This window comes from Sphaeramia orbicularis, chromosome 3 (assembly GCF_902148855.1).
Source record: "Sphaeramia orbicularis chromosome 3, fSphaOr1.1, whole genome shotgun sequence".
NCBI classification, from domain to species: Eukaryota; Metazoa; Chordata; class Actinopteri; order Kurtiformes; family Apogonidae; genus Sphaeramia; species Sphaeramia orbicularis.
In genome coordinates, this window is record NC_043959.1 from 21,138,873 (window position 1) to 21,154,955 (window position 16,083).

Here is a 16,083-nt window from a genome sequence, read left to right on the forward strand (position 1 = left end):
ATTCTGTTGCTCATGTCTGTACGTTTATATCATGTTTTTTTACTGTGTGTGTGTCTGTGGTTGTTGTGTGGGTTTGTGCGTCTGTGTGTGTGTGGCCGTATGCTTGTTCCTGTCCGTGTTGTTTCATCCTCCAGGTGAGCTAACGCCTCCTCGTGAGCATAGCTGCCTGAGCGACGAGGACAAGCTGCAGGGCGGTGGCGCTCAGACCAAAGACCGGGGCACGTCCACCGACGCCCCCTGCAGGCACAGCCACACCTCTGGACACTCGCACGGATCAGCCGCGGTAAGACCGAGCATCCACTACAACAGGGGTGTCAAACTCATTTTAGTTCAGGGGCCACATTCACCCCAATATGATCTCAAGTGGGCCGGACCAGTAAGATAATAACAATGGAAAAAAGTAAAATTACATTATGATAATTTTTTACATTTACAACATTTCCTTAAAAATCTGAATAACATGAACAACTTGAAATGTCTTAAGAAAAACAAATGCAATTTTAACAATAGTCTGCCTCAGTTTATCAGTTTATCATTTACACATGTGCATTACAACTTCCATTATTATTACAAATACACAAAACATTTAATAACAGGTAGAATATTGGTAAAATTGCATTTACTTCTCTTAAGACATTTCAAGTTGTTCATATTTGTTCAGGTTATTCACATTTTTTGTAAAAAGATACTTTGTTAATGCACACATTTTCATGTAATTTTACTTTTTTTCACTAAAACAAAGATAAAATCTGCTATTGTCATTAATTATAGGTTATTATGATACTATTTTACTGGTTTGACCCAATTGAGATCTAATTGGTTTATATGTGGAACCTGAATTAAAATGATTTTTACACCATTGATTGTTAATATCTTCAGTGTAATTTTTGCATTTCAAAAATTCAGGGGCCAGACTGGACCCTTTGGCGGGCTGGATTTGGCCCCCAGGCCGCATGTTTGACACCTGTGCACTACAATCTGACATTTCATGATACAGGGTTAGGAGTCAGTCGTAAACACATCTGTTCTTAAACTCCACACACAGGTGAGATTTAACACTCACATACTGTAAATTTGCTTAGTTCTGTGTTCAATCTGTAAACAGCCTCCTTAGCATGAATAAATAGTTCATTAATCATTAATTCACATTCCAATAAGCACAAAGGGTGTAATTTTAAGTTTTATGCCACATGTTTACAGAGACATGGTTGTGTTCTGATTTACCTAAGACGGGAAGACTAAATAAAAATGATTTTCATTGAAACTGAAAATGATAACATTCTGGAACTGTTAGGTTTGTTAATCATTGTTCATACTATTTACATCCATTTTTCCAAGGCCATTCAAAGCCAGTCTCTTTATAAATGACTGACATCCTTTTTTAAATGGGATAAAATTGCCATGATCATACAGTTTCAGTGGAATATACACACTTTGTACATTTATTCATCATGTTCCTTCACACTGAGTTTGGTTTTCGCTGTCTTACTGTTTTAGATGCAAACCACATGACAAAATTTGAACATTTTCCATTGACTGATGGTGTTTATAGTGTCAAATTTAACCCCTGACAGCATGAAGGTTATTTATGATGTTTAATATCCTTTTGCATTAGCTAACTCTGATTTTAATCTAACAGTATGCAGTGTTGCAGTCGCTGTAGAGGAGCAGAAGAGTGACAGTTTAGAACTTTGAGCATAGTTTAAGGGTTTTCATGGAAAAAAATAAACAGAGTCCTCCACATAGAAATCAGTGCACAGGTTATTATCATAAATGTGAGCAACTGAGACCAGTGTTAGCTTATGGAGTTAGCTAATGTCAGCTAAACACCAACTCTCAGCACAAAATGTACTCAGACACCAACTTTGCATAAGCAAGCACATGGAAATCAACGAAAGTGCATCTTATGAGGATGTAAGGTGTGCAGGTACTTTTGTGCTCATGTGAAGTTTTAACTGGAGACTGTGCTGGAGGCTGTGTTTTTTAAAGTAAAGACTTGGGTTTTATAGATTTGATTGGTGACCAAAGTCCTACGCAGCTTTAATGCTAGCTATCTCCATTTGTAAGCAAACTGTGTCTTCTTTTGCATAGTTTTGCGCTACATTGAAGCAGAAAAGAGACATTGTCGAATTAAGGGTTTTCATAGAAAAGTCCTCTACATACACTACCAGTCATAAGTTTGGACTCATCTTCTAATTTAAATGACATGAGATGGACCACAGATGGCCAACAAGTACTCAGCATCACTGGAACTCCTTTAAGACTTTTGGAAAACATTTCAGGTGACTACCTCATGAAGCTCATCGAGAGAATGCCAAGAATGTGCAAAGTAGCAATAAAAGCAAAATGTGGCTATTTTGAAGAATCTAAATTATAAAACATGCTTTGAGTTATGTCGCACTTTTTTTAACTACAGAATTCCATATGTGTTCATTCATAGTTTTGATACCTTCAGTGAGAATCCACAATGTAAATTGTAAATTCTCCATAATGAACATTTAATTACAGCTGTTAAATGTTTATAACCATTACTTACATACACTGACAACCTGATAGTGAATCAACTCTAAATCCTGTATAATGGTGGTTTTACATGGTACCAATATCAGTGAAGTACTCTATACAGTATGATAAAACATATTGCTCTATTCATGTGTATTTTCACGTCTAGTCGGCTGGAACTCGCTCCAAAGTCCAGGAGAAGCCTCCTGCTCCTCCTCCGCCACAGAACTACACCCCTGCTCCTCTGTATCCGGCGGCGAAGGTGGATGGAGGCAGCCACCGGGAGAGGATCCGCTACCACACAGATGTACGACTAGAGCCCACAGAGGAGATCTACCTGACTCCAGTGCAGCGTTCCGCGGACCCCCTCGACCCCCCCGGAGTCCAAGACCGACCATTCCTCTCACAGCAGAACGAGCAGGGCCGTATGTCCATCAGCTCTGACACAGAGGGCCCACCCCCTTACCAGCCCCTCCCAGACCGGACCAACCCATCCATCTACGAGGAGGATGAGGTCTACGTCCCCCCACCGTCTTACGCATCATGCGTGGAGTCCCTCATAACCCCGCCCAGCACAACTCACTCCTCCCTCGCTTTGGACCTCAGCTTGAGGGGGGCGGGGTCAGGCCTGCTGAGGGCGGGGTCTTCGGTGGAGTACGTGGATGCGACCGATGAGAGCTACTGCGGTGAGGACGAGGACGTGGACCGGGTAATAATGGACGGGAGGATGAGGAAAGGGGGAGGGAAGGGGGATGGGGTAGGCGGGCTAAGAACGGCTCCACTCAGAACTTCCATGAGCTCGGAGGCCAGCGGGCTTTCGTACGACTCAGTCAAATACACTCTGGTGGTGGACGAGCACGCTCAGCTGGAGCTGGTCAGTCTGAGGCAGTGTTACCAAGGTTACAGCGACGATAGCGACTCGGCCACCATCTACGACAACTGTGTGTCATCTCCGTACGAGTCGGCCATCGGGGAGGAGTACGAGGAGGAGGACGAGGATGAGGATGGAGCTCGGATGGGAGGAGTGAGGAGGGAAGCGACGGCATGTCTGTCTGAGGACTCGACTCCAGAGGCCGACCTGCACTTCTCCAAAAAGTTCCTCAACGTCTTCATGAATGGACGCTCTCGTTCTTCCAGTAAGTTCTCAGATGTGGTTTTGTTCTGCTAGTTACAATACGAACATCCTACATGACCACAGACATGAGCATACTTATCATGATAACTGTTACAACCATATCAGCTCTGATTTGCTGTTGGATGGGGTCGGAGGTCAGGGCATAGTTCAGGACATCTCAGTTCACTGTAAAAGAAAAACATTCCTGTCTGGAAGTATCACGGAACACTATTTTTACCCAACAGCTGTAACTAAACCAGATCTAACTGACCACCACACTACAACATGGGGTCTTCATCCTTTTGGTCATATTGTGTGTTTGCTTATATGCCCTGGTGTGTTAAACTCTTCTTTCTCCAACTCGCTGTCAGCAGGGATTTGCTCTCATTCTGCCATAGAGCATTAGTGAGGTTCACCACTGACTCTAGTGATAAGGCCTGACTCACAGTCAGCCTTCACTTCAACTGGGTGTATATCTGTGGTTCATGGTATAAGTCCTTCCTGTTAAAAATTATTAAGACAAAGTAAACCAGAGCAGGAGGTGGAGGGTTTATTTTAACTCTTTAAAAACACACCTATTTTTATGACTCTGCTCGAAAATTGCGTACTCATAATAAAAAGAGTATATCTCTGAACCACAAGGTATACTTCAAGAATTCTGGTGTCATAATAAGGGAAACACTTGTAAGATTTATTCAGATGTGTAAGTAAGTAAATGAAGATGGCACACAGCATAAATGAAAGAGTTTCAGGTTCACCTTAAAAAAAAGCTGGAATGGTCCAGCTGCAGCTCTAAACCTCTACCAAATCATAGCACAATATGTGAACATTCTCTCTGCAAAGGCTGACCAATCAAGTGAAGCAGAACAAAATTAGAGTTTTTAGCACAGACAATTTAGATGAGGTCTCCAAAATGGCCATTTTGGCACCATCTGTGCCCTTTGGATTTTCACTTGAACCAAACTATGTATTTCACTTGTATATCACTAATGGTGTTCAATACATCCAAATACAGCAATTTTTGGCTTTTTTTTTTTTTTTTTTTTTAATTCAACCAGACCTCTATATATTTTCTCATTCAAAAAAATAACCACACAAAGCAACTGAATGTTGAATTCAAATGGAACAGATTTACTTTTCAAACTGTAAAAACACAGATAAAACCAACAAACTATTTACATTACATACCAAACTGGAAGAAAAATCCAAGGCACTCTCTTTAAACATTTTAAGCATTTTAATGTTTGAAGAGAGTGCCTTGGATTTTTCTTCCAGTTTGGTATCTACTTTATGAATCCCTTTTTCCAAAGAGCACCTCAGACAAACTATTTTTTGGTCCGAGAAGCATTCCTTCCCATGAATTTTTAAACTATTTACATTATTTACACAATTCTCCATTGTGCCTCTTCTGCAAACTAAATATTTCTGTAAAAATGCAAACTGTAAAAACACACATAAAACCAAAACTATTTACACACATGAATTGCAAAGTTACTGTCCATCGTGCCACAACTGGAAACAGTTCTTTTTTGAGTTGAGGCAGAGTGGAACCTCACACCTCCTGCAGTACACGGCTGTCTTCACCCTTGGTGTTCCAGCATTGTAGCACCTCTTGCAATACTTCCTGGCCCTTGTTTCCTGTTTGTTGAGGAACATGGGCATGCAAGTGGTGGAGGGAGTGGGTCGGGGTGAGGTAGCTGCTGAGCCAGCAAACTCAAGCATCTCCTTGGCCAACTGCTCCATGAAGGTCTTCTGTGTGAAAGACTTTGTCCGGGTGGGGTCCTGCCTCATCTTGGACAGCTCCTTGTGTAGAAGGTAACTGTTCACTGCAGCAATGTCCACAAAGTGGTAAAACAAAGTCTTGTACCACTTCATGGTCTTGTGGCGGACACTGTACAATGTGATCAGTGCACCGGACAAATCAACACCACCCATGTTTTTATTGTAGTCCACAATGCTGTCTGGAGCTGGTATGGACTTGTTTTCCCACACCCCAGCCTCCTTCACCTTTCTCTTCACTGTCTGTCCACTGTAGGCCTGATGCACTGTGGAGCACATTGTGACCTCTCGCGTGTCCATCCACTTTACGAAGAGGAGGTTGCCACTCCTGATCCAGCGCATGTCCCCCCTCTCAGTCTTTTTGGGCAGTTCGTTGGTCTGGGTTTGTGGGACGCTAATATGATTTTTCCGAATGGTCCCACAACACCTAATGTTCTTACGGGACAGCTCGGTAAAGAGAGCAGGGCTTGTATAAAAATTGTTTGTGTATAATATGTAGCCACCACCGAGGAGAGGAAATGGCAAAAGGTTCATCACTGCTGAGTAACTCACACTGTGGGCTGTGGGGGACTCATTTTTGCCTGCATAGATAAAAAAATTCCAGGTGTAGCCTATTGATGAATCAGCCAGCACAAACAGTTTATAACCTCTTTTTGTGGGCTTGTCTTTGGTGTACTGCTTCATGCTCATGCGGGCTTTGGTTGCAATCATCTGCTCATCAATGGACAGATTCTGATATGGCTGGAAATGTGCTTTGCAGGCGTTCACCATCTGTGTGTAGAGGGGCTTTAGCTTGAAAAGTCTGTCATACTCAGCAGTGTTCTTTTTTTTGTCATTTTCCTCAGCCTCTTTTGGGTCGCTGAGGTGAAGAGACCACAAAATGGCCTCAAAGCGATCCCGTTTCATGTGGTCACTGGGGAAGGAGAAGTTGTATGGCCATTTCTTCCTCCAGTAATCAGACCCGTGGTGCACTGTCACAAGGCTAGTGAAAATGAGAATGGCTAGGAAAATGTAAAAATCCTTCATTGTGAGCGCTTCCCACTTGAACTTCAACCCAGCTTCCTTTCTTTTAGCAGCATTGGCATTTGTGTTGTCAATGATTTTTCGGACAACAGATGCTGAAAAGAAGAGCTGGAATAGACTGATGGGAGACCATGCTGCAGAGGTGTCAAACGTGGGGCCTGGGATCCTGGCTGGCATGAATCTGGGAGGGTCAGGCTTGTTGTCCTCCTCTTCTTTGTCATGCCACCTGTCCTCCTCACTCTCCGTAGATGCCAACCTACTTTTTCCATGCTTGGTAGGTGGAGTAGAAGTTCTTAGAGAAGAGCATCCTCTCTTCCGCTTAGTGATGGGGGGAGGTGCTGCTGGGCCTGGCTGAGGTGTGAACACCTGGGGTTGTAAAAGTCCTAGAGCCGTTCTTCGGCCTCTTGGCTGTGGGGCCCTTGAAGGTCCTGAGACACTGGCAGAGGGTGTCTCGTAATCCTCATCACTGTAAACACAAATATGGAAGAAAAACAAAGATATGCATTCAGTGGTCTGGTTTTGAAATTGTAATACATGTAAACAAAAAAAAAGCAACAAATGTGGTGAAAATAAACACACACTGTGCTGGGGAAGTCAACACACACACACATAATTGCGTGATAAAAATAAATTTTTCAGCACTCAGAATGTCCAGTTGTGTGCCCAGAATAGTGTCACTGCATACATTTTGAGTGAAAAAAGAAATATTTTGAGTACAGAAAACAGTTCAGTATACAATCACACCATATAACTAAGCCATAATTTTGCCCTGACAAAGCTGCTAGCTCTAGATAGATTGAAAGTTTGATTTGGTTCGATTTATTTATTTCAAACATGCAAAGAAACAAAATAAACAAAATAAAAAAAATAAAACATTTAAATGGACAGAATCTATCTTTAAGCACATACAAGTCTGAATTTTGCATGGTTGAAAAGGAGTAGGAAGAAGTATAAACGTATAAAAGTCACCAACAAATCAATAAATATAACATTTACTAGACAGCTTTTATTTCTCTTTTCTAAATAGTTCCTTTGTACAATTTCCAGTCTACAAATCACACCCAATCAGTAAATAACACAAGCAAAATTATCTGGAAAAAATACAAAGAAGGCTAAAAAATTAAAGGCTATTTTTTTTCTAAATAAAAAATGAGCTCATTGCGAGTTGCTACCTTTAGGAACCTGCAAGATCGTCAGCTCATTAGTGCCCTTGTGCAATTATGAATAACTCTGAAAAAGCTAATTGTGCAGTTAAGGGCAGCCAGCATGTCCATGTGGGCCCCAGAAGGGTTACAACTGGGCTGCATGTAAGGGTCTCATGTGGGTTTGTCAGCAGTTTCCATGGTGGCCCCACATGTGTTTGCCCATATCAGAATCAGAATCAAAATAAGAATCTCTTCGTTGTCATTGTGCCAAGTACAACGAAATTTAGGCAAAGCTCTCAGGGTCAGTGCAAGAATTTACAGACAGACAACAAATATCAGTAAAACAACAACAAATATCAGTAAAAGGCACAGTTATTTACATTAAAAAGTAAAAAGTATTGCAAACTAAGATATTTGTAAAACATTGAATTTAATTAGTGCAAATAACATGAGAAGTTGTGCAAATGACATGAAAGATAAATATCGTGGATAAATAGTGTGAAGAATAAATAATATGACGTATTCACATCTCTAATTCTGATTCTGATATGGGCAAACACGTACAAACACTGGGACGTACTTTACCTATCTCTCTCAGGGTTTCCTCCAGGATTTTTTGAAACTGGGGGGGATCAGGGCTTTGTGTCCCCCACCCCCCACCCCATTACACTTTCTAAATGTGGAGTACCAGTTACCTGTTTGTGTTCTGTAGCTGTAGCATGTTTAGAATAAATGCACAGTTTGAGAAGTAACCCGCCTGGTCATTAAACACTGAAACTCCAACTACACAACACACGATGAAGCCGGAGTAAATGCGCCGTTCCTGTTTTTAACTTCATTTCTCGTCATGCAGCGTTGCGCTTCCGTGATTGTAAGGCAACTGTAATCCAAAATGACTAATTTCTCAGAAAATATTGATCCTATAGCTTTGCTGAGATATTTAAAGTGGAGATGGTACTGACGCATGCATACACACACAGACGCTCTGAGCCCTTCCAGTATTATGATCTAGATAAAACAGCCCATACCTTTCTGATGATGAAGGAGAGTAATCCGAGTCATCGCTGTCTTGTGTGGGATGCAGGAGATCTTCATCATCTGATGATGAATCCTGAGGACAAACCAGGCTCCCGGCATCATCCTGCAGCATTGTCAGTACCTCATCATTCTTGAAAAGTCTCTCTTGTCTTTGTTCTGCCATTTTTTATCTCAAAAAACAACCGCAACCAACCATGTGCTGGCAAGATAAGTTTGTGCCCTGTGTGTAAAATCTGTGTAGTTCTCCTGGTTTTATATCTCCTGCTTTGTAACCTGTGAAGTAGCATCCGTCGTCGCTCACCTCCTGGAGAAGAGAGGGTACTCCCTGCAGAACCACTTAGGTTTCAGTGGCGCCCATTGAACCAGGTTTAATCCCTCCCCCGGTTCAGTCACGCCCATTGATAAACTTCCACAGAGACAGCATGCTCAGAGCAGCAGTAGGGTAGATAATCCAAAGGCTGTATTGGTGAACACACTAACTCTGCCTTACTCTACTAAAGTGTGTTTTTCTTCTAAAAACAAAACAAAAAAGGTTGCGCTCTGCAGACTGTGAAGGCCGTAGCACTTGATTCACATCATTTTCATATTCATCAAACAGTTCATCCACCCCTTGTGCCTTATGAATAGGATCTTGGAGGAGACCACTCAGAATATGATGATGAGGAACAATTATGCCACAAAATACAATGTTACAAAATTACTTAACTTGTCATTTCTCTTTCACAAAGTAATACTGTCAAAGATGGTGACAAAGTATCTGTCCTGCTCCACTAGAGAATGCAAAATAACATACATAACACTCAAGGAGTGACTTGATCACTACACACCAACTTCATACATTAATACACACTATGCTATCTCACTGAATGATGAATAGAGCATGCATCTATTATAAATATCAACACGTGACACTGCTGAGAGCCAGAGGAGATTAATGTCCTTTAACATTGTGGATTATATGATTTTGATACACAGTAATGCCATATGAACAGTTAACGGACTAGGAATCCGTACACTTCCATATATTTCACAGGGGAACTGAGGCCAGATGTTATAACAGTAATTAATGGGATATGATTGAAATTAATTCACTAACAGCCTGTATCACCATCTTTCACAAATAGCCTATACCTTAATGCAGTTGTGGTGCCATAGATGTACAGACTAGAGGGCGCTCCCTGAAATGCCGCTTTGCTTCGGAACTGGTAGGCGTGACTGACTCTGGTGGTGGGTGGGGATGACTCTGTGACAGCTCCACCCTTTTGGTTCTGCAGGGAGCACCAGATGGGCCTGTCTAGCAGCTGTACAGCTCCCTGTGATCACATGCGGCTGTATCTCTGTAATGGATTAATTGATTTTAGAGATTGACACCTCTTGTAGCGGCACCCACACCTGTTCATCAGTATATTAATTCAGAAGTTGGACTTTTCACTTGTTATTTTGTGTTCTAAGTAATCTCAGGCTAGTAAGAACAGCTGATTGCAGTAAGACTCATAGCAGGCTAGCAGCCCACTAAAATTTGCTTTGAATGTTGTAATCTATGCATTTCGTTGTGTTTGTCGGCAGAACAGCCCCAGTTCATACCTAGCTGACTAACGTTATATTCCCTAGTTATTTATGTTAGTGGCAAAACAGTTTGCTGGTGAAGTTTACATCCTAATATAACTAGCCAAGCTCTGTCTCTGTCTTCGTTTCCTATACAAGTGCTCCAAGCCTCTGAAAACACGCGATTTGTGCACGAAGAGGGGTATGCGCAGAGGGGGAGGGACAAATGGCAGTTGAGTTTGATAGACATATCACCATTTAATCATTTCGACGGGCCAGTTAAAATGATTGCATGGTGTTTTTTCAGTCCTGTCCATTTCACAGGTAACTTTTCTTTTTTTTGTGTGTGTTAGAGTATTTCATTAATTGGTTGCAGTTGGGGTGTGTAGGGGATTTTAAGCAATTTAGTACAAAATGCTCCAGGAAAATGTCTCCTACCCTACATTTAAGGAGCAGTTAAACTCAATTCATCAATATTAATAAGTGTGTTGTGTTAAAGATATAATCATACTGTATAATATATAATGTTGGATGGAAGGAAGGAAGGAAGGAAGGAAGGAAGGAAGGAAGGAAGGAAGGAAGGAAGGAAGGAAGAAGAGTATATGATTAGAATAATGTCCACTGACAGTTTGTATTTGTTGTAAAACTGAGTATCCAAAGAAAAATCCTTAGACTGTCCATGTCCTTTACATAATGTATATAACCTCTGTTGTGTTTACTTGCTCAGATGGTGGAATATAACTAAGCACCTTCTTATTCAAGTGGAAGACGTCCTGTTTCTTAATCTTCAAAGCTCTGTGGTCTCTAATAGAAAAAGATTAAAAGGACTGTGGGAGGGGCTGGGAGCTTTTAATGAAGCCTTATAGGATTCATCTCAGAAAACCGCAGTAACTCCGACCAATCATAGATCAAACCATAATCAGCCCTCAGGAACAGACTGGACAGTCAATAAAATAATGTAAATGTGGTCTGGGCTGGGCTGTTGGATGGCAGCCATGTTTTTACAGAGCCATTAGAGACCATTTATCAGTGTGCTGCAGGTCTCAGAGGACGGCAATTCACACAGCTCATCTGTTTCATGTCTGCTTACTGAACAGTGAGCATGGATGCATTAAATTAAACACAATGAACCTTAATTGTGTTTTGTGTTCATCAGTAAAGGACTATTGTTGCGAATGAATCTTTAATCATTTGTCATCCAAATGTACTTTTTACCCCGCCCCGGCAGGGGAGGCAAGGGGTATCGTTTTTGGTTCAGTTTGTTTCTTTGTTAACACTCTAGCAGCTAAACTGCTGAATTCATAACAAATTGGGTTTTTAGATTGCCAGTAATCCAGAACAGATCTCATTACATTTTGGGAACAGTAGGTCAAAGTTCAATTTTTTTAATGAATTTTTATTTTTTTTTATTTTTTTCATTTACTTATAATGGGCAAAATTTCAAATGTCTGTAGCAGCAAAGCTATTGGGTGAATTCATACCAAATTTGGGTTTATAGATTACCAGTGGCCCAGAATAGATGTGATTACATTTTCGGAAAAGTAGGTCAAAGTTCAAATTTGTTATGAATTTTTTACATCTTTTTTTTTCTCCTATTCACTGATAATGGGCAAGGTTTCACATGTCTATAAAAACATCAATTTTGTTTCAATATACTTCAAACTTGGCACACATATAAAGGCAATTGATATGCTGACATCAACACATGCATAGACATAACATCAGCTGAATTGATACCAAAATAAGCTGCAATACCTGTGATGGGCAATATTTGTTGTGCCTGGCACCACGTGTTTCAGCTCTTGTTTATCTGTTTTTCCTGTTTAAAGGTGCAGAGTCTTTCGGCTTATTCTCCTGTGTCATTAATGGAGAGGAGAGGGACCAGAGCCATAGAGCCGTCTACAGGTGAGTCACGATGGCAGCATCATTCACAAACACAGTATGTCATTTGGGAATATGAACATCTACATCAAGCAACAAGAGAAAAACATCAGTCAGGTCATTTTATGCTCTGTTTCACTAATTTGGCAGGTTTTCATTCAAATGTGTTGCATATTTTAACATAATTTTTCAGAAAATCATGCAGATTTATGTGCTTTAACCTCCATATTTATCATCTTCATCATGGTTTAAAACTTGCAGTATTTCTTACACTGAAATGCTGCACTGTTTGAGCTGTTGATTGAGGTAGAAATAAGGCAGATTTTGTCTGATGCTGCTTTCACTTTTGTCCCCAGACTGAATCCCTAGTCTGGATTATATAATCTTGTTTCAGACTCTTCCAAATCCTTGTCAAACTCATTTGTCTAACATTTGTTTCTGCAGCTCTTGCCATTTCATTGCATTTTCTCACTAATATGGGATTTTCTTTGTTTCCTGGAATAATTGATTGAACAGTTTAGCCTCCTCACTGGTCCACACCTGCAGACACACACTGTTATTCACTAAATGTGTTTCTGTTGCTTTTATTGACATGCACATTTTATTTCCACAAAACTTGCAATATTGCAAGATTTCGTGTGTTTCCACCTGCAACTGGAACTGCACATAAAACACCAATATGTTAAAAAAAAAGGAAAAAAAAGTTAAATCTTTCCACATACCATGAGAAATTTATACTCAGTGCCAATGAAAACGCAACACTTGAATATGTTGTATTGTTCCTTAGCTGCATCAATATGTTTAAGTTTCACCTGTATAAGATAATCCCAGACAATTTCTTAACAACCTGAGACGGGTTGAGCTATTGTCACGCTTGAATGAACTTGTCTGCATTCATAAGAGTTGTTTTTCTCATTGCTCAGTAATGAATTGCTCAACTTAAGGAATTGTGGTCAGTTAAGGAGTGGTCATGTTCTGTATAGAAAGGCAAGCTGAAAAGCACAAAAATCATTTGCAATAACTCAGCGATGCCTAGACTGACACATGACCAAAGGTGCCATGCTATGGGGCTCCTGGAGGCCGGAATCTCTGCTCGGCAGGTGGCGCGCCGTTTTGGATGCAATGTGTCCACCATAGTCAGGATGCAACAGAGGCATGAAGAAACTGGCTCAACTGCAGGGACCAGCTTGGGCGCCGTGTTGCCAATAGGACTCCTGCTCCACAGAACAGACAGGAACTGGTTACGGCTCTGGAGGAAGAGTGGGTCAGTATACCCCAGGACAACATCAGAAGGCTTGTGAGGTCCATGAGAAGGCGTATTATAGCCTGTATGAATGCAAACGGAGGTCATATTCCATACTGAATTCTAGAACTGACTTTTGTGACTTTTGGTTTTGGGGGTCCTTGAGTTTCTTTCTTTATCCTTATTTTTTGTCAACAAATTTGGATGTGATTTTTTATTTTTACTGTATAGAAATGGCCTATGATTAATTCCAAAGAGCTTATGGAATAAAAATCCTCATCGATTTAAAAAAATATAAGAATCTTCAAGTGTTGTGTTTTCATTGGCACTGAGTATACTTAAACTGTGTGTAATTTGGCCTGTCACAGTCTCATTAGGAACCAGAAATATCCCACTTCTCCTAATAACAGAAAACATGGTCAAACATCTGTGTTTTGAACTAAATATGAGCTCAGTCTCAGTTATCCTGGCTGTTATTCCCTTGGTTGTAGCAAAACACTTCTCACCGACTCAAACCAAGCATGTATAATGTTGACAGACTCTAAAGAAACATCTGTAATGGGATGTATTTGTACTGCTATAGTGACGTGCACATACTTGAACCTCTAGTAAACACACTTCTGTTTTTACTTACTTGAAGACATCTGCCTAGAAAAGAAAGTTCTGGCTTAAAATTCTAAAATCATGTTATGTTGATGGGTGGATTAAAGCTGGATAGCTCATGAATTAATCATGTTTTGTCTTTGAATGATGAGATTTTGCTGTAAACACTCAAGTATGAGAGATTATTGGTCTGCTGGTACTGTCTACAATGATATACAAGTACATTTTAATGTCACCGCACTGCTTTCTTTTTATTATGCATGTTCAGTACCATCCTGGTATGTTGATATTTTGGTTGTAATAAAGCAGAAGAATCAATAGTAGTGGTCTAATAACAACACTGTGTACTGCCATTTGTGTGGGAACCATTATCAACATTACAATCAGCTGACAAAATGTCAACACAGTATAATTTTACATTAATGAGATGATTTACATTTCTTGTAGTATCTCTGGGAATGCTGAGATCAAGTGGAAGATGCTGTATTTCTCTGTGTTCCCATGGTAATTTCACACTCCAGTTGGCTGGGAGGAGTTACAGCAGCTGCCAAAGACCTCAGGCTGATGGTCATGTGATCAACAGCAGCTACTTACACTCACAAACCAGGGGCAGTAGATGAAAGTAGGACGTTTGTTGGATCTGGCTGTGTGAAATGAATCTTTTGGCTTACTGTATGGTTGTTAGCATCGCGTCTAATGGAGGAGGAGCTGGTCACACAGTGTTAACATTGTTTTTAAAGCACAGTTCAGAGTCTTGTGCTAATCACACATTGCATCAAAGTCCATCCATGCAAAAACCCAACTTTACTTTATATACTCAGTGCCAATGAAAATGCAACACTTGAAGATTCTTATATTTTTTTAAATCAATGAGGATTTTTATTCCATAAGCTCTTTGGAATTAATCATAGGCCATTTCTATACAGTAAAAATAAAAAATCACATCCAAATTTGTTGACAAAAAATAAGGATAAAGAAAGAAACTCAAGGACCCCCAAAACCAAAAGTAACAAAATTCAGTTCTAGAATTCAGTATGGAATATGACCTCCGTTTGCATTCATACAGGCTGTAATACGCCTTCTCATGGACCTCACAAGCCTTCTGATGTTGTCCTGGGGTATACTGACCCACTCTTCCTCCAGAGCCGTAACCAGTTCCTGTCTGTACTGTGGAGCAGGAGTCTTATTGGCAACACGGCGCCCAAGCTGGTCCCTGCAGTTGAGCCAGTTTCTTCATGCCTCTGTTGCATCCTGACTATGGTGGACACATTGCATCCAAAACGGCGCGCCACCTGCCGAGCAGAGATTCCGGCCTCCAGGAGCCCCATAGCATGGCACCTTTGGTCACGTGTCAGTCTGGGCATCGCTGAGTTATTGCAAATGATTTTCGTGCTTTTCAGCTCGCCTTTGTATACAGAACATGACCACTCCTTAACTGACCACAATTCCTTAAATTGAGCAATTCATTACTGAGCAATGAGAAAAACGAGTCTTATGAATGCAGACAAGTTCATTCAAGCGTGACAATAGCTCAACCCGTCTCAGGTTGTTAAGAAATTGTCTGGGATTATTTTATACAGGTGAAATTTAAACATATTGATGCAGCTCAGGAACAATACAACACATTCAAGTGCTGCGTTTTCATTGGCACTGAGTATAGATACACTCATCTGTGCTCAGTGTTACTGATCCCAAAACATCACCAGACAATAGAGACTGGTTCTTTTATTTCCAGTTTCTAGATTATATCACCCTGCATCCTTGTAAATCTGGGTCTTTAAATGGCAGATTTTTTTTATTATGTAATTGCACAGGCACTTCCCACTGTGGTATGATTAATTATGGAACTTTAGTCAAAAGAAGCATTTCTGAACATCCAGGTTCTTCTTTTATTTGTGATAGCTTCTAATAGCCTGTGATGTACATGTGTTTGCCGTGAATATTATGATACCCATGATCCTGAGCTGGTGTTGCTATGGAGACAAGCTGATGCTGTAACAGTTAATTAATTTTAGTTGTTGGGGCCCTAAACACCAGAAATGTAATGTTTTTAGCAGCTCTTTTGGACTGCTATAATGCATTCTCTTTATCCCTTATTTTTGTGTTGAATTTTTCAAAGTAATTTATCACCATTTAATGTTTTATCCTCTTCATTTTCAGTGTTAATCAGGTGTTTTCCTATATTAAATTTGCTGACAGCGCAGGGGTTC

General features: G+C 40.6%; 2 protein-coding genes across 3 annotated transcripts in view; one reads left to right on the forward strand and one right to left on the reverse strand.

Annotated features, from left to right (window-relative positions):
- mapk8ip1b (mitogen-activated protein kinase 8 interacting protein 1b) overlaps positions 1-16,083 on the forward strand; it is a 120,311-nt gene that overhangs the window by 90,344 nt on the left and 13,884 nt on the right. For both annotated transcript variants that reach the window (XM_030124141.1, XM_030124148.1), the window contains exons 5-7: positions 135-283; positions 2,672-3,638; positions 11,976-12,051. In XM_030124141.1, the coding sequence (XP_029980001.1) occupies positions 135-283; positions 2,672-3,638; positions 11,976-12,051 (1,192 nt within the window). The remainder of the gene's footprint in view (positions 1-134; positions 284-2,671; positions 3,639-11,975; positions 12,052-16,083) is intronic.
- On the reverse strand, positions 5,090-8,782 carry LOC115411888 (piggyBac transposable element-derived protein 4-like). Its single transcript, XM_030124161.1, has 2 exons — positions 8,592-8,782; positions 5,090-6,884 (listed from the first exon to the last, which is right to left on the reverse strand). Exons 1-2 carry the CDS (start codon positions 8,762-8,764, stop codon positions 5,108-5,110), a joined length of 1,950 nt encoding a protein of 649 aa, XP_029980021.1. The 5' UTR covers positions 8,765-8,782; the 3' UTR covers positions 5,090-5,107.

What these genes read in the sequence shown, in the direction of transcription:
- LOC115411888 (XM_030124161.1), bottom strand. Translation starts at nt 8,764, where the DNA reads ATGGCAGAACAAAGACAAGAGAGACTTTTCAAGAATGATGAGGTACTG. An exon ending in TCTCCTTCATCATCAGAAAG is followed by an intron (nt 6,885 to 8,591) that starts GTATGGGCTGTT and finishes TTGTGTTTACAG; the next exon opens with TGATGAGGATTACGAGACAC.